This window comes from Parambassis ranga, chromosome 13 (genome assembly GCF_900634625.1).
Source record: "Parambassis ranga chromosome 13, fParRan2.1, whole genome shotgun sequence".
In the NCBI taxonomy this organism is placed as follows: domain Eukaryota; kingdom Metazoa; phylum Chordata; class Actinopteri; family Ambassidae; genus Parambassis; species Parambassis ranga.
Window position 1 is genome coordinate 10,316,756 of NC_041033.1, and position 27,261 is coordinate 10,344,016.

The 27,261-nt window shown below is 41.9% G+C and overlaps 1 protein-coding gene across 1 annotated transcript in view; it reads left to right on the forward strand.

Moving 5' to 3' along the window:
• The first annotated feature begins 14,531 nt into the window (after positions 1-14,531).
• The window catches only part of pde2a (phosphodiesterase 2A), a 124,642-nt gene continuing 111,912 nt past the window's right edge, over positions 14,532-27,261 (forward strand). Inside the window, exon 1 of the mRNA XM_028419472.1 lies at positions 14,532-14,590. Coding sequence (XP_028275273.1) covers positions 14,532-14,590 — 59 coding nt within the window. The remainder of the gene's footprint in view (positions 14,591-27,261) is intronic.

A 27,261-nucleotide genomic window follows, 5' to 3' on the forward strand; every position in this document is an offset into this window, starting at 1 on the left:
GAAGGAGCCAGATATGTGAAAGGCATTTATGCGGTTAGGCGGTCCTCTGTGTAATACCGTGTTTAAACACTAGATGGGTTAGTTAGTTGATGTAGTGTCTTGTCTGGTCTTATTCCAACAAGAGAAGAAGAGCAGGAGGAAGAAAAAGCAGAAGAGCATGTTGAGAGAGAGGAGTTAAAGGGGAATGGGTCAACAAACAACTATTACCCACACTACCTGCTCCAGGTGACACACCACAATCTGTAGCAAAACAGAAACATACTTAAAAAAAACAGGAGTGTGTTCTTCAGCCCTGGAGACAGATCTTCACTACTGAGGGTCTGAAGTTTGAGTCTGAGGTCTGAACATGTCTTCTAGACTGGTAAGTAAGAAGCTACCCTCTCAGTTTTGTCGTTTTGTGCAGCATGCTGTAAGAATGATCAACCTGACACCACAGCTCAGATTCAGCTGAGGCTTTATAGTCATTTATCTTTTCTAGTATCAAAACAAAGTGAACTTACTTATTCCACATCTCACTTAATTTGCTGTTTTCTGCTCCTGTGTGTGTGTGTCCTGCAGGCTGCATAATAGTGGAGTGAACTTGTGTGGTTGATGGTCTGCTGTGCCACATGTACCATCTCTCAGCTGGACACAGTTCAACAGCTTCCTTTTATACATTTCATTAACACCTTGTCTTAAGTCATCTACAGCTGACTGGGAAACAGGCAAACTCCCATAAACACACACACACACTAAAACTTCTCTCTCACTCTTTTGCTTGGCTTTTTTTAGCACACATATTGACTTTTTATCACACAAACACACACTTCCTGAGTCCTGCAGCACTTCTTCAGTTCTGTGAAGGCTGTTGTGCTTCACTGCGTATGATTAGGCTACCGCCCTCCAGCCCCTCCCTTCAGGTTTATCACCAATTACTGGTCCTTAGAAAAAAAAGTGGGGGAAAAGGCCCTTCTGCTTGTCCCCATGGCAACTGCTCTTCTCCTTTTCTGCACAATCAATCAGACAATGACTCTCTTTCTGTCCTGCCCCGGCCCGGCTAAAGAGGAGAAGTTCAGCAGCCAAATATCACTTTCAGACATTTGGCATACAGGCTATTTTTGGTCGTTTTCACCCACAGTGTCACCCTGTCAGCCATTTTTTCACTCTAGCCTACAAATCACATTATAGAATACCTGAAACAACAGTAGCATGTAAAAACATCCTCATTAATACACAGATACATTCTTGGGTAATTGCTCAATATTCAGCAATACATTATTACATATTTCATTATTAACTATTTGAAGTCATAGCTTAATATTCATAAGGGAAATAGTCGTGCTTTTTCTTTATGTGTGTGGCAAACAGATTGGATGCTCTCACTGCCCAGCTAATTTAAAGCTGCTAAATGGTTTCATTGGATTTGGTTTTGCTTGTTAGACGAGCCAGTCTGCAGGACATGCTGACCAGCTATACCTAAGAAGGAAGGTAAAAGGAAGCAATACCACCCTCAGCTCCATCCTCCTGCAGAATTCACCATGAGGTGAGACGTTAAACTGCAGGTTAGCTTGAATCGTGACATTAAGTCTTGTTAAAGCTGAGCTGATGGATTAGACTTTTTGTGACTGAAAGCTTTATTTGTTTTGCAGTTTTCTAATTGATGTTGTTGTTGTGTAGTGAAAATCTGATGTTGTGATAAGCAGCAGCAATGTCTGCAGGCTTTGTGCTGAGCCAGGCGCCTTCTCCTTTCAAGTGTATTAACTAATATATTTAAGTATTCCTTAGACAATCTTGGCTTGAAATAAATGTATGCAGTGACCAGTATTGGGTTTTTAACCTATGCTGTCACATAGTGTCTGTCTGTCCCTCGACCTGCCTGCTCCCTTTTTTTTCATTCTTTTCCTACTTTCCACACCCCTGTCGTCTTCTTGTTGACTTTATCTTTCAGCCTGCCCATTTCTCACCAGCAGCAGATGCAGAGAAATTGGAGAACATTTCGTGTCTGACACCCAGCTTATCTCATAGATACAATCACCATGGAGGGACTCAGGAGGAGGTGATGGTGGTAGTAGGGAAGGAGGTGGGCTGAAGGGAAGAAGAGACAAAATTAAAGAAATGGGAAAAAAGATAACAGATGGTGCAGAAGGGACGTGGATGACTGAAAAGAAAACATAAGGAGAGATGATTGAAACGACAAAACAGTGGCCCAACGGACGAAGCAAAGAATATTGAAGGAGGAAGAAAGAGGAGACAGTGGAGTGACAGCGAAGAAGAAGAACCATGGGGGAGGAGATGAGGAAGGAGATGGATGAAAGAGGGTTTAAACGTGACAGATGAGGAGGAAGAGGAGGAAGAGGAGGAGAGTGGATAGCTGAAGCAAAAATGCTATTAAGATTTTGTCATTTTATAATCAACACTGTTATGTTTCAAAAGATGCTAAACAACCTGACAATCAAGAAACCCCTTGAGCTGAGATGGATGAAGGAGGGGAGGGAGATGAGGAAGAGGAAGGAGTGCTGAGAAGGAGGAGGAAGGCAGGGAGGGCCTGGGAGACAAGTGCTAATAGTAGATTAGTCACTCTAAATATGCTGTGGGCTAGTGCACCACTAGTCACTCTGTCTGTGTGTGTGTGTGTATTTGAATTTTTGATTGAGGGTGAAACTGCACAAGCCGATAGACTGAGGAATTTGCCCCGCTGTACAGTTTAATTAAACCTGACTGACTTGATGAGCGCACACACACACACACAGTGCTGCAGGGCTGATGATGTCACTACATCAGGCTACAGTATATTGTAGAGGCAGCTGTAGCAGCAGTTGCGTCATCTGTACTCCAGCAAAAACATTTCTCTTCTGACACAGTGGCATAAATAAAACTTATCTCTTTAAACATTCTGACAGTGAGTCTATCTTTTTTCCTCATCTTTTTTATCTCCCTCTTAGTTCCCCTTTTTTTCCATTCCCTCGGGCGCACAGACGACACATTACAGCTCTGTGTTTGCGTATTTTACTGACGCCTTAATCCCCATCTTTGGCCTTCCCCAGAACAGGACAGTGACTGTCGCTGCAAACTCATGTTACCCTGCAGAAACTCTGTTCAAACGTTCACAGATTTATTTTAAGAACAGAGTCAAGTGCTCACAGTCTACAAGACACTAATAATGTCAGGGTGAATTTTAGAGAAGAGACATTCATACATTAACAAAATGTAACAGAACAGCTGTAAGAACTCAAAGGAAACCATTCTTTAATTGTCTACATCACATACAATTAGATTTGGTAATATTATTTAAATCATAAGTAGTTGTGATGTCACATAGCAGCATGTGAAAATGAAACATTAAGGTATGTTATGTAGAATGAACTGATTTGGTATGTATTAAGTATGTTCACAACCCTTTTGTCCACCTATGTTTTGTCAAACAAGCTCACACAATGCTTATTAAGCGTTTCAGCACCACGTATATATCTCTATAGTGGTGACATTCCTGCACTGACCTACTGTCGCAGTGGAGTTAAGGTTGGGATATATTGTAATGACAGAGAGCGAGGCTGCAGCAGCTGAGAAAGGGGGGAGGAAAAAAACCCAGAAAGATTAGGGAGTTGTTAGAAAGCTGTGCTTTCCAACAATGAAAAGTCACACTAAATCTGTGTTGGCTACCTAACCTCATTTTGAGAAAATGGGTAACAGTTCTGTCTTTCTAATTACTCAAAAACTCCAATGCCAACTCTGAGGTGTGGTGTGGTGCGTATCCAAAAGCTCAGTTAGCACATCTCACAGGCTGAGCTTCAGACAGTCCTGGCATGACACCACATTCTGTCAGAGAGGAGCTCATCTGTGGCCCCACCAATTTGTTATGTAATTAACACTATGTGTGCAGTTACTCTTTCAGCCAGAGGAGGGAGACAAAAAGAATGCCACTATAACGTTTAAGAATTAGGACTTTAATAGTCCAATAAGGAGCATTGACATTTTATAATCTGTAAATAATACCTTATCTTATTTTCCACAGTAAAGCACAGAGGTGCATAGATCAGGTCTGTCTATAGATTTATCCCTATTGTAGAAAAACTACAAACGTCTACAAATTCATGACCATTCCTATATTGACTGGTTTAATAATGGCCCCAGCAGAGTGTAAACCACAGCCCTGCTGTTTTCATCTCTCTATATGTCCATGCACACCTGTGTAAAATTGATAACACTGTACCGGGGGTAGAGCCCCAGTGCTGAAAAACAAGACATTAAAACAGACAAGGGAGAGGCCTTCATGCATCATATGCCTGCAGTTGGAATCACGCCTCTGAGCATAAAGCAGCACGGGTGCTGTTCAGGGAACCAAAGAGAAAATAGAGGCACTGTGCAGATGATGTAGCCACAGGGCCCTGTCCTGTGTGCGCGTGTATGTGTGTGTATGTGTGTGTGTGTGCGTGTGTTCCTGGGTTGTGCTCTCTGAATTATGTAAGCTGTTTGGAAAAATTCTAAACTCTGCACACAGTAAAGGTGGTGTGTGGTGGTATCAAAAGATAAACCTATAGGTGTTGAAAACAACAGACAAGCTACAGTCTATTCCCACTGTGATTCCCCAAAGTTTACTGGCAGCTTTTTTGCTTTCTTTCTTTTTTTTAATGCACGCAGAACTTTTGACGCTGTAGTGTAATCCTCTTTTCATTTCTCTCTCCTCTTTTTAAATCACCACCCTCATTCTGCTCTTTTCTGGCTTCATCTTTGGTGTCTGTCCCGGCTGTGTGTGCATGTACATACAGCACAGTGCTGTACGTCGCTGCGTGACGCACCAGGCTGCAGCTAAGCCATGGAGAAACATATCAGCTTTTTCCAACAAATTCCACCATCTGTGCGAGTCGGAGGCCTTACTGTCTGTGTTGTGGGCAAACGCATGTCACGTTGCACTTTGTAGGGATAATCCCTACATGTTTTTTTAAATACAGATGATATGCGGGATTAAGAAAATGTTAACATACAGAAGAGACTGTATAGTTAGTAGTAGCAGGTTTTTGGGGCTGTAGAGGAGTCAACATGTGACTTGGTTTAGACGTGTTGGTATTGTTTGATTGTGTTTTAAGTGTTAATTGAACGTAACAAATCACACAAATAAGCAACATGCTGTGAGTTTTTTTTTTACATGCAGGTGAAATGGGGTCAGGACTCTCAACACTTTTGTATCAGGTTGTTTTGAGGCCCTGAACACCGAAAGGACTCCAGAGTTGTTTAACCTTGCACACTCAAAGACACAGAGGCAGTTTGGAATCTGTACAAGACCTTTCTCAAGAGTTTAGGGAGGTGCTGGATGAAAACAAAGGCCTTCCGATCTCAGTTGGCATGGACTTGGCAGAGAGGACCCTGCAGGGCAGAATGGCTGCAGCCGAGGTGGCTGTAGGGCTGAGACCTACATGCAACACAAGGTCACACAGGTCATGCACCATGATGTCTGGACAGTTATATACCAGAGATGAAGTGACATAGGCACTAACTACGTCATGAATAATGCAACTATGATGTAATGATGAGCCTTTCAGGCTTCCAGTCAAAAGCTGTTATTATAATAGTACATAACAAGCCAATAAGCCTTCACTCCAGTCAAACCCTGTTCTTTACTGAGAAGTAAGGAGCACTATCTTTCCTCCTGACTTGTTAAAGGGTCACAAACTTCAATGGCGCAGGAATTAAACTTCAACACACTCAACATGTGCTCACACATGTTGCTCTGATCAACATAATTGCATGTAAAAAGGTCACGATCAAGCTTGATTGCTCATGTTGTTTGTAAGAATTTGGAGTATTGATATGTTGATTGATGCAGAGACAGTGTCACTTCATCAGTAGGTGGAAGCAGGTGTTCTGTGGATGGTGTTGATTTGATCTTGAATATAATTTGTTCACATCACTTCGGAGACTCAATCACATTATTCTGACTTGCTGCAACAGAAAGAGCACAGGCAGTTGTGGAAGTTGTCAGTCACTCGTATGGTAAATGGGCCACACGCAAAAAACAATAGTTGTACCTGTTCACGGGTGCTCAGGCGCTTTTGTAGAGTGTGTGGACAAGATTAGAGATTAGTGGACGATCCGGTGATCCACAGCCCGCTACTGTTTTCAGAGAGCCATCAAAAACATTTATTCAAAACCGAGATCAAACCCACGAAGCTTTCAAAACACACATGTAAATGCAGCGTGTGTGTTTGAATGGAAGGGTTGGGTGTGTGTGTGTGTGAGAATGGAGGGGGGGGGGCACCACTCTTCTGGTGCCTGATACTCAGTGAAGTATATTAATGGAAAGATAAGCAGAACTGTCGCATATGATTTCCTTTTAATTATTGCTGCTAAGTCAGCCAGTAGCCATCTGGCTCTACCCACTACACACAGACACACACACACACTCATACACACACTCACTCAGTGGGAATGACAACCTGAGGGCATGCAGTCAGAGAAAGGGTATTATGACAGGCCAGGATGACCGTAACTCACAGCTGATGGTGCAGTCAGACAGTTCATACTGTCTTCTTACACACACTCACCCACCACTGACAAAGTGATGAGGGAAAGCCTGTGTACTTCGTGTTAAGCCTGGAGAACAGCGTCATTAATCAACTCCCATTTCTAAGTCTGTCTTGTAAAATCATGAGAGGCTGTTGAAGTACTCGGAGGCTGTGAGTCCACAGAACCTCCTGCACTCCGGTGAGGGCGAAGCAGAGGCACAATTAAATCAACTCCTGGTGTTCCTGGTGGCAGCTGTTGTGTCCCCCCCCCTCCTCTGCATGGTTCAAAAGACTCCACTGATAATATGCAAAGGCCCAGCACAGTATGTGGTGCTGCGCCTCTGGCTGGGCCTTAAACAAAATCATGCTGATGTTGAACATGTGACACAGGCGACGAGAATAAAAGTGATGAACCCTTACTCTGTTGAGATGAATATTAATGCCCATGATAAGAACTGCGGCTGCAGCAGCAGTGTGTTCGGCGCATGACTAACTTTGGCCAGATGGGTTTGTGCGGACTCAAACAGTAGCAGTTTTGTTGAATTTTGGAACTCTTTCCACTCCAAAGCATCAAGAAATGTTCTATTTCTAATGAAGTACTGTGAGACTTTACATCACCTATGGTCTCCAACACAAAGTTTACATTTTCAGGACTCTTTAATCCAGAGTGACTAATGGTCCTGACCAGGTAGGAGCCTCAGTGTCTCACTATCAATCTTCTTGTTGTATTAAAGCAGCAGTTGTTTGAAATAACAACGTGAGACTGTAAACATGCATTCATTTCTACAAAATGCAGCCACTTAGCTGTTATCGCCTGTAGTCCCATTGACCTGCTTCGTGCTTTGATTTAGCACACTCTATAACTTCTTCAGCTTGATTTGCAAAAAAACTTCTTTTGCTCATAATAAGTTATGCATCAAACACAGCCTGTGCTGCTGAAATCATTAAACTCACTTCACTGTAAGGCGTTAGGAGGAGCACAGTGGCAATGAGCATCACTTTCCCTGGTGTGTTTTTTTGTTGTTGTGTATCTCTAGCAAAATAATTAACTTGATGTTCTCCAGTGTAGTTGGAGGGGGCAGAGTAATGTCAGCACAGTTGAAGAAGTGAAATATGTGGGAATACTTTTTGCACATGTGCAGTTATCTGGTGAACTAAATAAAAACAGAACCTAAACCGAGGACGTTTCTGTTCACTGTGGAGGCTGATAGAAATCTAACTGGTATCTTAAGTGGACTAGCTTGTAGCCCTGAGCTAGCTGGTGATGAACTGGAGCAAGGTAACCATGAGTTGGAAGCTGGAGACGCTGAGAAAGGGTTTTAATTAGTTTTGATAAAACTGAGCCCAGGGCTGAGGGATCACACTGGGCTATAACTTGCTGCAATAAAGCCCCAAAAGATCAAGTAAAGATGGCTGCGCCCACAGGCTTTTCTATTTAATGCCGTGTTTGGACAGCAGTGAGAGGAGGCTTATGTGTGGCAGAATGAACAGAGGAAGGAAAAGGGGGGGAGGAAGTTAAGGAGGAAGGAGAAGGAGAGAAAAAAAGTGGGGATTGTTGGCCTGCAGGAAGGTATTAAAGCGATTGCAGCAGAGATGGAGGGAGGAAGGATGGAGTGGAAGATGGAGGGCAGAACAGACAGAGAAAGGAGGGGATTAAGATGAGGAGGGATAGATAGCAGGTGTGAGAAATGTCTGAGGAGCTCATTTTATTTGTTAAGAGTTGATTTATTCCCTCACTCCAAAGGACAGAACAGGTGGTTCATCCTTGGATCCTTGTTACTGATCTAAGATCTTTGTGACAGATGAGCTGTGGTCTGGTTCACTCGGGATTTTTTTATATGAGCAATGAATCTCATGACCTGGGCTTATTGTCAGATTAGAGCTATGCACGGCATTTTAGATTGTTCTAACCTTTTTTTGCACAGACGTGACAATTTATAGGTGGGGAATAATGTACATATCATTCTTTTACTAGTAAGCTCATTTTTTTTAAGCTAATGAGCCAAATACTTCCCCTTTCGGAGTTGCAAAGGACTAAAAACACAGGCCAACATGGTTAAAAAGAACAACCTCTGGGATACAAACTGCAGTCTCTATGGTCACCCACTCACAATAACAATGTCACACTACTTCTGACTTTTATTATTTGATTGACCCAAAGAACTGTTTCCAGACAAATGTAAACAGGCCAGTTCAGGCTTCGTGTGCACACTTGTTGAGGATGGAGTAACTTCTCCTTATTACTCCACATGTCCATACAGTGTGTTTTCCATCTCTTAGCTGTTTGCTTGTTAGCAACCTGACACTAGAACAAGTGAGAGGAGTGGGTGCATGGCTACGTCGTTAGGACATGGTGCTGCAGCCTGTTATTGTGTTTGTGACAAAATCAAATATTGTTGAGAAGAAGATTGGGTGGGAGATGTCTGTCTGTTTGTTAAGAGAGATACAAGCAACAAGTACACAAAAAAGAAAAGCCCACTGTTTGCCACAGTCTGTCCCACTGTGTGAGATCTGAACCAGCTCCAGAGAGAGCGGACACATCTCTTTGACTGAAGGACAGGTAAAGACAGGAGATGGACACACACACTGCACCTCACCAGCTCTATGACTATTACCTCATTTTGTCCTTATGCTGCAATATCTTATTTACAACCATGCTGTCAGTACATATGTCTGCTGCAGGCGCTGTAGCTCACACTGATGTCTCCAGACACTGTATTACCGCCTGTTGGAAGATAGCATGGTGTTATTGCTCAACAGAGGACTGTTTACCAACCAGGCCACGGGCACAGAAGGGATCATAAATAATTAAGTGACCATTCAGTCGGCACTTTCAAATTCCAGGAAGTATTAACAACTGGTAGGTCAGGCTGTCTATAAATGCCATGTAAACACTCCAGGTAGAGGACAGTAAGTCTAATCAAGTTCTGATGTAATCAACTCGAGGAGCTGATACGCTCACTCTGCTGAAGCGTGACGTGCTTTCTTTTCACTGCACAATGACAGGATTTTAGTTTCATGGTCACTAAACTCTATACTGATATCAGGATAATTATTCTACTGCTGTTTTCTCAGCTTTATCTGACTCTTACACCTTGATTAGACCTTGCTGTGGGACACTCAAGACAAGCTGCCAGCCTGCATGGTAGTGATATTGATGACAGAACCATAAGGAAAGACACGTCTCTATTTCTATTGGCAGATTAAAGCATCATATATTTCCCTCCTTTGCACTGTCAACATGTCATTTGATCACATGGGGGATGTAGCAGCTCTAATTTTAGTCTTATGTAACAAACATATCAGTTTTTAATGAGGACAAGACTGTTCAGGGTCGCATTAATGGGTCGCTTCAGTTTCAATCACATATTAAAGGAGTCTTAACATGAACAGAGCCTGTTTGCCCATCACTCATCTTATTTACAGCAGCAGCAGCTCTGCTCTGTGTGTTTGAGCAAAAACTGGAACAGCAGGAATTTCCCCTCTCATAAAAATAAGCTCCAGTGCACTTTATAACGGCGGACACGGCTGTCACATTACAGCTGCTGCCTCTTACTGTCCCTCTCCGTGCTGTTGTTTTGTCCACAGGAGGCTGTGATAGTTCTACCTAATTTGGTGTTTGTGACATGATCATATTTTAGATGTGACAACATTACATTAAACTCACATTCTGTAACATCACTTTTATTTTAGGCTGCTTCACTTCACTCCAAGTTCTTCTTTAGCACTGTTTTTTTTTTGGTCCAGTCTGGTAAGTCTCAGAAAGTGCATAGCAACATCCTCACACATAATACAATAGATCGATTGTCAATGATTCTTAAAACGACATATATGGTAGTTTGGACGTGGTTGTGCAAAGACAAACAGAGGGTGACAAATATCCAGATCAGACTTTCACAAAGGAAACTTGGATTCATGTTACTCTAAGCTCACAGTTGGATTGAGTATTGGCTGCAAAACTATTCAAAGATCATAAATTGGGTTTAATCTGTTTCTTTTTAAAATGGTATACGGCGTGATTAAGATGACATTTTCCCATGACAGTTGTCATTTCTAATCATCTGGAGATCGGTCTATGCACAAACGCTGGGGTTTAAATCCTGCATGGAATCACTATTACGGTACTACGCTCTGCTCTTTTAATCATTATTTTTTTCTTTTCATTTTCTGTCATAGGTTTAGGGCACAACAAATACTTTGTTAGGCAGTGACAAAGTAAAAATCCTGAATTGTTATATGTGTTGCTTTTCCACAACCATGAGAGCAAACTTGTCCTCCGTTTTCTGGGTTACCATGGTGATGGGTCACACAACCACAAGATGTTGCCAATGTGATCTCTGATTCTTTCTCCTCACATTACACGATCACCTACAAATAACTACAATAGTCCATATTGTACTATAAAATGATGCACACAGCTACACAAACAAAGATCATTTTAATTACTTCAACCAGTACAAAAGTTGCAGCTAATATTTGATGATAGTAGGAGAAACATAACATAAACATGTTCTCCAGCTGGTTGATAAGTGTCTATTGCAGACATTTCTTCGGGCCAAGTCCCAGCAGAGGATCTTTTCGTGCCCACTGATCTGAATGTGGGTGCCCTCAGGCACAAGAGTCCTGCTGGACAAATACATGTCGAAACACAGCTGAGGACCATACATGTGTATGCCAACATACCAGATGTGACATGTGTGCATGGACACTCACACACACACACTCACACAGGCAAAGTTGACATGGTAGTAATAAGATTCACAGTCTCTGTCACTCACCTCTTTATCATTCTTCCTCTCATGTCCCCTGTCACACTCTCTGGTTGTTCTCTCCTCCATGTTTCTCTCCTCTCTTGTAATTGACAGCTCCTGCTGGGCCACTTGAGATGTCTCTCTTTGCAGGACTTATAAGACACATTGAATGGTCTCCCCTGTGTTTACTACTTTTATGGTATCTAGATACATACAGCTATGCCTGGACAGACAGAGATACAGGGATATATTTGGGGCAGGCACAGCAGATCTCATTTTTGGACCCCTTCTGCTCTTCCTCTATTACAGTCAGATAGTCTGGCTTAAATCAGACTTTATCTGTTTAGACAGTGATGTGGAGATCATCCAGCACAAATTATAAATAAACAGACTGTTGGGGTCTAAATACAGACACAGCAGGTCCGTAGCTACCACAGAAGACACTGAGGTTGTGTCCTCATATTTTGGATGTTATTTTTTTATTTGCCATCAAATGAAGGTAATATAATCAAATGTAAGCCGCATGTTGAAAGATGGCCCGACTAAAATACATCCAGTAACCGAATTACAAGAAGGAGAGCAGCCCCTGTTTTGTAATGCTGTGGTTTACAACATGGAGGTCAGGACTGCTACAGCAGGTCATGATGTGAATTGTGGGGGCAAAAATAAATTGGTTTCTCACACAATATTAGAACTTTAATCTTGTTTTAGTTCCAAGAACGGATGCACTAATTAACCTTTTATTCACCTGAACACACTGTTGGAGTCTTGCCGCTTCATATCTTTTAGGTGCTTTTTGTGCCCCTGAGACCAGGAGAACTTTGAACTTTCTGTAATTACCTGCCACAGATAAGTGATCTGCTGCAGTGTGAGCTGCTGTGTAGTGCAACCTTTACTGTGTGCAGCATTTTGACATGATTCAGCAAAAAATACATAAACAAACAAACAGGTGTAATCCACTGGAATAAAGGTAGCTGCATTTTATTTAAGCTCACATGTCAGTGGATCAGAAATACAGCTTTATGAAAAATTTAAGAAAAGGGACACACTATTAATGTTAGTATAGCTAATTCGTACAATGACAGCTAATAAAGCTGCTTGTCGCCCCCAATTTTTTTCAAGTTAAAGACTTTTCTAATGCAATTTATAGAAGAAGTTTGTAAGGAACAATTTTACATAGTGGCACATAGACCTTGGTCCAGGGCCGACCCAAGGCATATGCAAAATATGCGGTCGCTTAGGGCCCCCAAGAGCACCAAAAGTCCATGATAAAATATATATTTTATATTTTAAAAAATAACATTGACTAATACAAACGAGATGGTATGGTAATGATAGTGGGTATGTTACACACACAGTGCAGTCTATAGGATGATGAAGCATCTGATGGTGAGGTGGTGGTATGAAATTTTGCTTAGGGCCCCATAAAGGCTTGGGCCGGCCCTGCCTTGGTCCATGACTGTGAAATTGATGCTTGTGTTGTCTGCTGGAGTCATACACAGTCATGTATTGTTTAGGACACAGACATTGGAGAGCAGAACTGGCTGGATGGGGTTTTTTTTTTAGGACAGCATGGATCAACAGCTTCCTGCCCATGCTTATGCCTGTGGTCCTCACAGCACCACTTCCTTGTTCCTTGTTGAACGGAAAGCTGACTGATGCTGCATTTCCTTGACAGAAATCAATAGTGTTAAACCGGTTTCAACTAAGTATCTTCCAGTCATCACTTTAGAGACAGTTTTCAATCTCTTGACCAGGGAAAAACAATAACAGTGTAGAGGACTGTGTGTTGTTACTCCCCGTCCAAAGGTAAGGAGAAATGATAAAACTTCAGTCTATAATCCAAATATAAATATACAGTAGATGTAGCCCCATGCACCAAAACTCAAAGAGCACAGTGGATCTTTCTCACAGACAACTTTTTGGCTCAACATAGTACAGAAAGCACGTCTGTCTGAATTATGGCTGCATTCTGCAGTCCTGCTGTTTTGAACTCTGTTTCCCTGTGATGGCTTTTTGGGATACTTAATGGAACTGAGCCATCATTAATACAGCCGTGTTTTTTTCTGTTGTGACAATTCAAAACGTCTATGAAAGAGTATCCTGAGAAAGCATTAATAATGAAGCTTCTGGAGCCCCATGCTCATTTACACAAGTGTTTGCAGTTATGGCTGATTAGTCCCTGAGGTCAGCCAGCACATGAAGTAATAATAAAGACTGTGTTGATGATGATGATGATGGTGATGATGGTGGTGGTGGTGGTGATGAGGACGAACATATGTAACCAATCTAAAGGAAGTGACACAGCTGTCAATCAGTCTGTGTGTGTCCATGCTGCCTGCAGCAATCACGCACCTGTGTAGGTGGCCATGTGACTACAGCCACCAGAAATTCCCAGTGCTCTATTAACATGCAAAACAGCTGACACGTGAAACCTAGTGGAGGATATTTAAAGGCCTCAGAGTCAACAAACATTTCCAAGGCTCCTGTTTCACTATGCCCTGCTCCTACAGTGGATCCCTGCTGCTTCCTTGTGAGTACTGGAAAGGCCATATATGGCAGAAGATCTGTGTATGTGTGTGTGGACCTTGAGACCTTGTGTCCCGTGATAGACGCACAGCTCGTGGTTTCTAATGAAAGCCTGTGTGTTCGGAAAGAAGATGTCCTCCTGTCTCAAAGACAATATGAAGCAGCACTGAGGGGGAGCAGCGCGCGTGGCGGTGGCAGCTGTCTGGAAATGCGCAGCTGAGGTGCGTGGACACACCGTGAAAGTTTAATACCCACAACAACACAACTTTCATTTGCACGGGTGGATTAACCAGCCATCAGACGCTCGTGGAGGAGCGGGCACGGTCTGAGGAAGATTGTTTTGAAGCGCACGGGGACGAGTGACGTGCCCCGGCTCCAGTTTGATTGTCACGTCTTTGAGTGTTGGTGCGTCCATGTGGCGTTAACCGTGGAACTACCGGCTGAGCGCTCTCTCCCCCTCTCTCTCCTCCATTATATCCTCGCTCACCACAGCTAGAATATCAGTTACCAGGTCCCAACCAATCCCAGCGCGCTGTCAGAGCTCGAGAGGAGACAGCAAAACGGAGAGAGGCAGACAGACCGGGGAGAGCGCGAGAGAAGCACACACCCAGTCATCCATCCATCATCCTCCTTCACTCCATCCAGACACACACACACACACACTCTCTCGCGCGCGCGGTCAGCTCCTTCTCCTGCTCTTCCTCCTTTGACCGCGAGTCCCCCTGACTGCAGCTGTTTGGGTTAACAGGGGAGGCGCGAGGCAGGATGCGCGATGGGACAAGCGTGCGGACACGCGCTCCTCTGCCGTAGCCAGCCGCCGTCCTCTGAGATGTAAGTGCAAACTAACTATGCTCCACTCTCTGTGTCTTTGTGCACTTCCCCTCTTCTCTGGCTGAATGAAGCAGAACGCAAACTGTTGTGTTGAGTGTGGTGACCTGCTGGGTGTCATTATTCCCACTGACAGCGGCCGTGAAGACCCCGTGTGAACTGTGCACGCGGCTGTCAGTGGACAAAATCCCTGTAGCTCTGCGCCACGCCACTCTATCGCCACTAAAGCGTTCTCTCGGCGCGCCTACGGTCTGCTCTACAGAGAATTTAGTGACCTTATCGTGCCTTTGTATCTTCCAGGGTATCATAACAGTTCTCCGATAGGCTGCTCCTCTTCCTCTAATATTCCTGTGGGGACAGATAGTAGGCTACATTATATCCCTGCTAACTGAATTACGCCTGTGGAAGTCGTTACTTTAAAACGTGCCTCAGCCTCACCGGGCAGCACACCCTTCATGGCTGTAACTAATAGCTTTTTAAGAAATAATTTAGTCATGTTTTAAAGAGAAGTCATGCTTAACTAACCTGTGGTTGCCAGGTTGTGGAAAAATGATTTAATGGCACAGTAACACAAGCACACACATCTGTTGTCTGTATTTTTTGCTCTAGGAATAAACAGCAGACAGATTCCACACTTGTATCTATAAAGGATTAGTGTGGCTGTATTCGATAACTTCTAAGAGTGCTTTGTTAGGGTCACGTTTTATATTTGAGGATAAATTATTCTTCTCTGCACTTTGAAGCCCCCCCAATTTTTTTTTTTTTTACAGCAAGCCTATTTTTAATGTTCATTCTTCATCCTGAGGCTGTTTTTCTGGCTTCATGAGAAGATTCATGTTTTTCACAGCATAGTAAATATGTGCTGTGGATCAAAGCAGGGCGATCGTTATAATTGGCTGCTTTATTTCATATAACTTTGCATTCTGACTTTGTAAAGCTGTTGAAGCTGTCGAGTAGGATTAAACTAGTTGTGTTGTTGTGTCTGCGTTGAATATTTTTGCAGTTATTCCCCCTCCTGTCTGTGTGTGATGAATCTCTCCAGGGGCACCTGTGTTGGAAGAAAACGATGAACTTTTAAATGTCAGGGCTCAGTGTTTGGCTAAATGTTGGTTAATAAAACAGAGCGCCTGATTCTGAAGCAGGCTTCTGATGTTTAAAATGAAAGGTTACCATGTAAACCCATATTATCTGCCCTCAAATAAAAGTGACGCATCTGCTGCAGAATGTGTGGAGTGATTGTGATCAAACATGTGGCTGATCAAACAGCATGCACACACACACACACGCACACACACACACACACACACACACACACACACACACACACACACACACGCTGTATAAGAGCTTCCCATGGGAATCATAGTTAGTGTGCCCTTCCCCTGTCATATAGCTGGGCAGCTATTTGGTGATAATAACATTGTGATACCATAATGCATGATTGCACAAATATTAGTGACATCTTCCTCATATCGTGGTTCAACTGCTTTTTTGTCCCAAGTTGGAAAAAAAACCCACTAATGTGTTTGATGCTCTGTGTCATTATTGGTTTCAATTCGCTCACTGGAGCATAATGACTGTCATTCACCTCACAGAAAAGATTTTAAGCTTCTTACTCTGATCATTTGTTGGTTGGACCAGGAGGAAATAACCGGGCTTGTGACAGAATAATGAATCTGCCACATGGATGTCAGTGATCTCTGATACACAATTAGATTCAGTAGCTGGGTTCACCTGCTTCCCTCAAGCTGGAGCTGCTTTGACTTTGCAACAGCTCCAGCGATCAGTGAAGGTCAGGAAGACAAAATACACAGAAGCAGATGTCTGTACCTACAGGAATATTTAACTAGGCTGTCATGATATCAAATTTCCAGTATGTGGGTTGTCATGACTAAAAGATTTTGCGTTATCAGTCAAGTTTCCTGGCTCTTTTCGCTAGACAATACATGCTTTATGCTGCCCAAACAAAGCCAGTGTTAAGCCGCTTCAGTGCATGCTTTAAAAAGGCACATCAATGTTCTGTAATCAGAGGTGTGATGTGTCAAATTTTGCAGCGTGTTCTGCCATGCTGGCTCGTCCTTTCCCACAGCGGTTGATTCAACATCATGACTACCTCCATTGCTGGCGTAGAGGTGCAACACAATACCCCTGCTACCCCTCTTCAGTTCCTTTTGAGGTGCAAGAAAATCGAGGTGCTTTTTTTGATCCTGCTTTATAGCCAGGAGAGAGACAAGGCCATCACCGTGATGATGTTAACAACTCAGGTCTTAGTTGTTGTTTACTACCCAGATGCATAATTCCCTCTTTAAACCAAAGCAATATAAAGAACTGGTGATGATTCAAGAGGTGCTCAATTACCATGACATCAGGATTTCATACTTTAAATATAGCAGGTTATCATCTTTGACGGTTCTGTTTTTCTGTTCTCCTCTGCTTTTGTGATTGATGACAGAAATAATTATAAACATTTAAATCCAAAAATTAAAGAGGATCTCATGTTTTATCATACTCATGGTTTATTTGGATTCACAGAATCAAGCTCTGCACTTTCAGGAATCACATACATGCATTCTGAATCACTTTTAAAGCTCTTTTTTGCTCATAGTTTCTAAGGCTTGATATTATTTGCTGCTAAGTTTCTTTGTGTGTTTTGAGCGGCCATATGAGGAAAAAACACATTCATATTCAGTGCATTTTGTTTATCCGCTGTTATCGCTGCGCGTCCTTTCAAGAGCCGACACACATCGCCCTTGTAATCTGTATTTAGGTCTGTGTATTTGTGTGCCAGCGGGTGGGCACGTGAACAGTCCTCAGCCTGAAAAATATTGCAATTTATTGGAGTGACGCCAGGAAGTCAGATTCCCCAGTCTCCCTCTGAGCACACTCACAGAAGTACACAGCAGCAGCAGCAGCAGCAGAGTTGTAACCTGACTCCTGATGAGTGAGTGTGTGTGTGTGTGTGTGTGTGAGAGAGAGAGAGAAAAGAGAAAGGATGCTGACGTTGCACTGTGTTATCATCAGTAATGGGCTCATCAATACTAAAATATTCAGAGAGAGAGAGAGAGAGGCAGAGAGGGAAGAGGCAGATAAAGTGAAGGCAAAGCGAATGCCGGGAGAACCCGTTGTGTGTTAGGTTTGGATACTTTTGCATATTTGTGTGTTTTTGATGTATCTGCAAAACAACTGGCTTAAAGGCTTTCAATACAGATTTACCCATGCTTTGATTCCCTGTCTCTAAATGTAGAGCAATAGACAATATTTAATTAGGTTTGCTTGAGAAGACGTCTGTAGAGAATAATTTCAACTGAGCCATAATATATGCATTATAATAACTATGGCCTCCAGTCTACAGTGTGATGAATAGTTTGTTATTTGATGTTGTCATCATCTCCGCGAATATTATGAGGCAGCTGACAAAGCTTAGGTGCTGTGAACGTCACCCAGCTGAATCATTGTTACAGAAGATGAGCAACTAAAATAAATCTGTTTCAGAGTCAAATGTCCGGGCTTTGAGAGAAATCCACGGTGACTCACAGGTGGATCTGAGGTAACAAACATGGCGTCACTACGCCAGAAATGGTCATCACAGCCAGTGTCAGGTTTATAATAATCATTCAACTAATTTTGTTTCAGCATATTAAAATTACTTTTTGGTTTATAATTGATTACATTTTTTAGTCTTGATTGCTTCAAATCAATTAATAATTATAATAATAAGTCTGTAGTATTGTCTGAAATTTTCATAAATTGCAGCCATGCATGTCGCCTGAGGGGGCTGAGAGAGGTACACCTACATAGTATATCTGTGGTCGATTAAATTTAAATAGTTTTCGTCACATACATGAACTACTTTGCTCAAATGATCATCAGTTGTTGAATGTTTATTTTTTGAGTAAAACATCTGTAAAGTGGCAGATAACTGATCATATAGACTGTAGCATATATATTTATCCCGTTTCTCATTCTGTGGAGTTCTGCAAGAATTCTGCAAGAGGTTCTGTGGAGGGCGCACCCTTACCCACTGCAAGCATGTTACGGTCAGAACTGTCTCAAGGTTCTTTATAGAGAGAGAGAACCCCCCCCCCCCCCATTTTAACAGGAAGAAACCTTAAAGCAGGGCCTGGCTTATAAGGGAGAACCCTCCTGCTGATAACTGGCCATGTGAAGGAGGTGAAGAAGAGGTAGACAGGACAGAGAGGATGAAAGAGAGAGAGACAGAGGAACAAACATGCATTGTATACTATAGAAGACAAACATGGCAGGTTATTGATGTTGTCAAGCAAGGAGGAGCTACTGTGTTTATATGATAGCGGATGTATATATCATGAGTTAATTATAAAACAAAGATGAACAGACTGTGGTGCAGGCAATACACATTGGTTTAGTCAGGGGCCAGGTCAGCCTGCAGGTCTGGAGGCAGAGAAACCTGCAGCGAGAGGGAGAGAGCGAAACTACTAGGAAGACAGCAAACACAGTTAATCACCAGTATGAATCAGCCTGATGAGGTAAGAGGTTAAGAGGGGTTGAAGGAGACAGGGAACAGCTCAGTGGATCATGTTTGTGTCCCCGACAGCGTAGGTTTATAGCAGCATAGCTATGCTGCAGGTTGAGGGTTTATCGGCACTATTCTACCTGTGGCTGTAGACATATCTACAAGTGACTGTATTTATACCTAACTTCTTTACACAACTAGTTATACACATTGCTAAATGGAAAGGTTTAAGCCTGGTCTCAAAGGTGGTGGTTTCTACCTCCAAAACCCACGTTAGAAACTGGTTCCATAGTAGCAGTGCCTGATAGCTAAAAACTCATTCTCCCATTCTACTTTTATGAATTCTAGGAACTACTAGTAAACCTGCACTCAGAGATCTGAGTGTTCTATTAGGAACATATGGTACTATCAGGTCCTGCAGATATAATGGAGCTAGTCCATGTAGAGCCTTGTAGGTTTGGAGAAGGATCTTGAAGTGTAACCTTGAGCCCACTGGGAGCCAGTGAAGAGACGCTAGGACAGGAGAGATATGATCCCTTTGGCTGATACCTGTCAGAACTTTTCCTGCTGTGTTCTGGATCAGCTGCAGACTGTTAATGGAGTAATGTGGACCTCCTGACAGTGACTTGCAGTAGTCCAGCCTAGAAGTAACAAAAGCATGGACGAGTTTTTCAGCATCACTCTGAGAGAGGATGCTCCTGATCTTAGCAACATTACGCAGGTTAAAGGAAGGTAGTCTTGGAGACCTGTATAATATGAGGGATAAATGACATGTCCTGATCAAAGATAACTCTGAGGGTCCTCAGTCAAGATGTTTGGGACCAAAAACAACTATTAGGGAGACAAAGCAGGGTACATCCTGGACAGGAAGCCATATTTTAGTTTTATCAGTTTAGATTGGTTTAAAAAGAAAAAGTAAAATAAGCAAATTGATCCAAAGATGTAAATGGGAAAAAAGGTTCCTAGAATCATTTTGATTTTATCAACATAACTCTGCTACATTGATTCAACTCAATACACTCAGCAGCTGCCAAACAAAACGAGTGCTGTGTTTTATGTTGCGTGTTTAAGCTAGAAAGAAGGAGATGGATGAATTAATTTAGTTACAAGCCATTTACCATTAATGTTAAACAGCATTATCTGTGTAATTAGATGTAATACAAGTGGCCCAGTCTCTAACAGAGTGGAAATCCATTTCATATCAGAGAAAATAAATCACTGCAGTCATCCAGTGGCTTCATTAGGTTTTATACAAACTATTCTCTGTTTATTTTAAACTATGCATTCATTACTGTTCTAACCAAACATGCTCATATTTAACAAGTACTGCTCCTTAACCCTATCTTCTCAGCTTATTTCCCACCTTATGTGCATCATGGCGTCCTTGCTGCTTCTGTTGTGGCTCCTACACAAGAATAGCAAACCTGGCCAGCTGGTCACTTGTGACGACTGTTTCTCACACCTTATTAGGAAGAGTTATTTTAAAGACAGGCTAGGATTACATTTAGGAAGGGTCAGAGTACTGTTTGTCATTAAGTTTTGATGCATAGGCGGGTGTGTGGTTGCATTGACTTTTTCATTAAGTATGTCATAATTATTGTAAGAATACAGCTCCAGGGAATGAGTTTAAGGCAGTGCAGTGTTGTCTAAAGTCTGTGTGTGTGTGCACGAGTGTGCACGAGCCTTAAGGTGTCACAGAGAAATGAGCCTGACAGCTCCCATGGTTCCCGGCTTCGGCTCCAGCAGCTCTTGTCACCTTCTTATCTCTATGGACTGTTGCCACAGACAGGTGTTTCTGTGTGTGTGTGTGTGTGTAGATGTTTGTGTTTGTCTTAGTGTGTGTTTTCACTCTTGTGTCTATGAAAGTTACAAGTGTGTGTATGCATGGTACAGCTGTGTCACTGTCAGTAATCAAATGGACACCCACAGCTGTTTGTGAGTGCTTTTGTCAGTGGTAAGAACTTTGTGTGTTTGTGCGTGTGTGTGTATGTGCACTCCCATGAGAGATTACAGCGGAAGGTGAGGCAGCTGTGTTTGGGACAGAGCTTTGGTTTAATTAGAAAACAGTATCATGTCCCTGCATGTGTGTGGGCCTCATTGATAGGCAGCAGACACCTGGCTTTAGCACTTGCAGCCTTTGTGAATTTTGTGTTTAAGGCTTGTTGTTGTTGGCTGCTTCAGTCTGAAGGTCATTTGACTTCAGCTGTGAACTAAGGCTTTGTGGTCAGATGCAGAAAGATGCAGAAATAATTAGTCACACATGTAGTGTTTACAGTTTATACTGTACTTCACTGAGAATTACGCAGCATCTGCTCTCACAAATTCTCTGCTCTTACAAACACAGTAGTAGTAAAAGTAAATCCTCTGCTGTCACATTCTATGTGGAATAAAAGTGACTATTTGAAGCTCCAGCTTAAAGGAAGTGGAGGGATTAAAATGACACGGGATGACAGAAGTAAATAATTTATGAATCTCAAATTCACAGACACAAAAAACCCTTTTGCACAGCTCAAAAATTCAAAAGTTCACAGCAGAGATTAGTTCTTTCACCATCTGTTTCATTCCTATAAATAAAGAACAATTGTGTTTATTTTGTGCAGGTAACTGGGACAAACACGACACCGAGGCCAGTCCTGATTTAATTTAGTTGTTTTGCTTTGTGGTGTGCGTCATTTGTTTTGTTGCTCTAATATTTTTATTGCTGATATAACTGATATTCATCATGTGATTTCACACTTAAAAACAGCTTCATAATATTTCATTCAACACAAACAATTCATAAATGGTACATACGGTAACATTGCAGACGTTTTTCTTGTAATATGTGTTTAAACACTCGACTAAAAAAAATCCCCCACTACAGCTGCTTTCCTGATTTACATCATCTTCTGCTGAGGTCACATGATTGCTGCTACACTGGTTGTTATACTCAGCATTGTTAGCTCTTCTGTAGAGTAGCAGAATGTGCTCCCATGCTCTGGTGGCTCTTGTTCTGACTGCAGGGTTTTTTTTTATTGATCAGCTCTATTGATCAACTCACACAGAGACAAGCCATGGACTGGCTCTAAGTGTTGCATTTGGGGCATTCAGGGGCTTTATGAGGCCTGTGATGCTGAACGAAATGACTCGCTCAACAACATGTAAGCCGTGACATGTATACACTCACAATGGCAGATAAATGCTCGCAGTCTGCCTCACACAAAGTGAGGATTATTCACAATAACATGGACAATAGGCTTATTGACTGTGTATCTGTCGATTCCTACAGTCTATATATGGTCATGCTGCACTTGTTATCATTTCAGATCAATTTTCTGTTCTCTTAATTTTCTCATTGAGGTTATTGACTCCTCTACCTGTTTATCATTCCTGTCCTGACTTTCTACCCCTCAGCCCTTAAAATCCCATCCACCAGACACAGTGAGCGAGACAGGTGTGTCAGAGAGAGGAAGAGACTGCTGAGATGGCTTGATAGATAAGGGGCAGGTGTTTAATCCAAAGAGTTGCCTGGGTTGCTTGGCAACTAATGGTGTCACAGGTTACCCATAGGGGTACTATATTCACTAAATCAGTCCTGGTGTCTAATCAAAGGTTTTGTGACACATGTGATGAAGCTACAACTGCATTTCCTCTGCAGGTTGTTCCTCTTGTTCCTCTTCTGAAGGGCATGGAAGCACATTAATCCACTGACAGCTCATTGTTCAGAAGTTGACTCTGGGATGGATGTATCCCATGTTTTGGATTATGATTAAAAAAATCAGTTTGGCTGAAAATCCTGATAGGGTTTTGTTTATTAAATTATTTATATCTACTTATCAGACAGTGAGACCTGAACCCATTATCAGCATATTTGTGAGCTGTTTTTAAAATGTAATGTTCATGAAATACATTTTTGGCCATAAAGATGGATGGCATGACAGCTCCCCAAAAGCGAAGCTAAAACCTCTCGATTGCCCCCTGGTGGCTGGCTGCAGTATAAGTCAGAATACAATCAATCATGCAGTCACAACCTGTAGCCATGGTGGTGCCCAGCCATGCTGCTCACCGGTCTGAGTCCTGCTTCTTTTCATTCCTTAATGCAGACTCTTTCCACCTGGGACACCAGGTAATTGCGGTTAACCAGTGCTCCAATAAAAAACCAGCTCTGTGACTGATCCTCAGTGCTGCTTCTGCAGCTGGATTGCAAATACTTCAGAGAGCAGGACCTGTACTGCCAGGCAACCGTGTGCAACCACTGCAGTTTATATCACCAAATAACATTCTTGACAAGCTGTTCAGCTATTAAAACACCCATAAGAAATAGAAAATAGAAAACTGTCGCCTTAATGGAGACTCTGTCTGAAGACTACAGTCACATTTTATATTAAGAAATTAATTATTTCCTTGTCAAGGCAATACAATATTAAAAAGTGAGTTTTAACAGTGTTGTCACTGTACACCTCTATAACAAAGCAGGCCAAAAGATAAAAGAAAGGAAAAATCCACCAAGACACAATCAACCAAAAAAAAACATCAAATAAGATGAAACGGCATAAACATGAGACACTAACTAAGATGTTAAATGTGAAAGAATAAAAATAGATGTTGAAAATCCTGTTGCATTAAAAAAAAAAAAAAAAAAAAAAAAAAAAAAAAAAAGCTTTGAGGAAAGATGAAACAGACACTAAAGATCACCATTAGTCTCCTGCTGTGAGATCACAGGGACCGCTCTGGGTCACATGGAGCCAACATATCAACAGAACCAGAAACACTGCTGTGTAAAGCTCCAAATGTAAGCAGCCAACTCTGTAAATCTGTCCTGAACTCATTAGAACACTGAACTTGTTTTGATGATTGTTTTGAACAAGCTGAAGATAGTACATGGAATTTGAAATATTTATGTGATTTGACTGAAGGAGGAATGAGAGTCAACAATTATCTCCATACTCTCACTAGCGAAGTGTGCATGATTTTTGGCATGATGTCATCTGAGGGGTCAGAAATGTGACATTCAGTGCTCACAACACTGAGCTCTACAGTGTTCCTGATAGTCTGATGCAATGCGTTTTAATGGGTCTGTCTGTTCTCTTCAGCGACATGACTTGAAGGCAAGATGCTAATTAAAAAAAGAGTATTAGGTTTGTATGGATTTCACAGGAATAACTCAACTGTTTTTAACCTTCACAAGTCTTGGCCTATTCTGGCTGTTTATGAATGCTTTTGGTTTTGTCTTAATATCCCACATTGAAAATATTACCATACCCATGTTTGGTATCCTTTTCAGCACAACCTCACCTATAAGATCTGATCATTATTTTTAGGTTTAACCTACTCTATTAACATATTGGGCCCCAAAACAAACAAAAATCACTAAATCCAAATGGAAAAAAATACTATTTATCTACTATTTATATCTGACCGACTTGTAAAAAGACCAAAATTGGCGAGAGAAATCCAACGCCTGCCGAGCGCTCTGATCGCTCTTTTATGCTCTGACAAATACTCGAACTAAAACGTATCGTATCTCTGGTTTTACTGGGTGTATCAACATAAAATAAAAACTGGGTGAACGTTCGGAATCTGCACTTTCCAAAGATGGAAAGATCGATGGAAAAGATCGACAGCATTGTAGATGGCAGGGGTTTTTCTGTTATGACGTGTTGAAAATGTCACGTGATACAATCACGCCGGCGTGATCTGGGACTATTGAGAGCTACAGGACAGCTACAGCCGAGGTGATGATCTGCAGACAGAGCTGGAAATACACAATCCGCACAGCATACACAGCAGTGGGAGAGGAAAGACATCATGGAGCCCTGTCATAGAAAACTTGTGGTTTTAAAAACACAGGAAGGACATTATGTAAACTTTAACAAATTTATGTACACCACTCTGTCACAAAGTGCTCTTGAGACCAGCCCCTTCCACATACAGATGGGCAGAAATGTTAAGTGGTTGTAGTAAAGGCTTTTAAATTGCACTATAGTCGTATAAATCAAGTGAAACTAATTGAACTGTGGCAGAGGCTGAAAGCATTTACTAAATGTGAAATTAGAAAAACACACGTAGTCCCTAACAACAAAGAACCAAAGACAAAAACAAAATAAAACGCTGTCTCGAAAGTGATTTTAAATTCTTAATAATGAAGAAATATTTTGTTTGGAAGGAGAAAAGTGTCCTAAAGGTCTTTGCTGTCGTAACTGCTCCTAAAGCCTTCTACCCTAAATGTAATTTTACTGTTAGAAATGCTTTCACCTCTTTTGGAGTCTACGTAGCTCAGATGGCCCCTTCATTGTTTCCCTTTAGTTATCTGTCCTAACCCTCTGTTCAACTGTCAATAGTTCAGTAAGTGTTGACTTCTACTGTGGTGATTGGAAAGGCGATCAAATGACGTACAGAGTGACCTGCTTCGGTCATGTGAATAAAGTGCTTAGTATCTGTAGGTCAGAGAGCAAGATTAATCAATAAAATGACAAAGACGCTTGTTGCAGGATGAATAATTTTGCCTTGTAAAGAGTTTCTAAGAAGGCTGGAGGTGGTTGACAGCAAGCTGTATGTGGATATTTTTGGATTTGTATATTGCCATTTATGTGTAAATCATACTAAAAAGTAGGTTTTACTTCTATTTGCAACAATGTGGCCATTCAAGCATCTCTCATGGGACATTTTGGAGAACAGAGAGCGTATTATGTGTCTTAAAGTGTAAACCTGCATTGACATGTATTGCTGTCATCCTTTCCAGTGAGTGCACAACTTGCCAGGTTCAATTTGTAACATTGCCCCGTGTAGACTCATCCTTACTCAAGTCCTAGTGTACTACATGGAAGTGTTTTACTACTCTGAACTTGAGTGTGTTTGTGGGTTTAATATTCAGTCAAATCAGACTTTTGCCAGAAGGGTAAAAGTGGTAGCTTTAGGTCTTTGCTTGGTTGACCCTTGTGTCATTATGTTGCCACACATGGATGTTACTCCAGGGTAAGACGACCATGAACTGCTCCCAGACAAAGGTTGGCTCCTTACTTCAGCAGTACAACACTCTGCCCTGGGCACACATAAACATAGGCTTTCACACACACACACACACATCTAACTGGTGTAAAGTCGTGCAGAAGTGCTGTCAAACACTTGGGTAGGACGAGGTGAAATGCATTTGTATTCAGACGGCATTCTCTAGGTTTGATTGGATGTTAAAGCAGAAGCATTATGATATACTAATTATATGCTAAGCAGCCACCCCACTGACAGTTTCCACATCTGAATCTCTTATAACCTCTAAATGATGACACACAGAGACAGACACGAGTAAACACACACAGGCACAGATTCAAACACTATTCCGGGGTGTGATTCTGAAGTTCGTAATTAGAGTTAGTGCTCATTTTGCTGCCCTGCTGTCAAAACAAATGTGTGTGTGTGTCTTTTGTGTCTGTGTGTGAGGCTGTCACAGATTCTTTGTGATCCTACTTACATCTGTCAGTATGACTCCGTCCATTTTATTTTTTTCTGTCATCAGTGACCCCAACTGGTCACCTTTCACAGTTGTTCCATCATGCCTCAAGTCTACACACACACACACACACGTACAGTCTCTCACACAGACAAAGATAGTCATAATCGCCCACAGGCACTTTTTCTTTCTGTCTCTCTCATTCTGTCTCCCATTCTGCCTTGAATATGTTTTTTCTTTTAAAAATGTCACTTTCAAGTCAGTTCAAGCAAAAAATGAACAATTTTTGCTGCCAATGGGGTATCCATCGGAGATGGGTGTGCTCTTTGTACATGTGCATATTTATGTATGTCTGAACACGCACAGTGAAAAAACACATTGAAAAAACTACACACTGTATGAATGTAGTCTGTGCAGTTCCATTGTCAGACATTACTAACATCTACATGCTTTTAGACTGTTGAGGGTGTTGCATGTTCACAGATGTGTTCTACTTGTGTGTGTCATTGTCCAGGTGCAGACTTCAAAGTCAATATGGGAAGAGTTGGTGTATTTTTGATAGCTCTAACCTTTGTGTTCTCAGGAGAGGAGGGAGAGTTTAAGTCTTTGATGGACCCATCACACCTTTTTCAAGTCTTCTTTGAGAAGCTTCCTCATGCTAGAGTGGATTGATGTCTGCAGAGAGGGCACACTTGCTTTCATCTCTTTTGTCTTTTCCCATCTCTGTTAAAACTGCCTCTGCTGTAATCTGCTGTC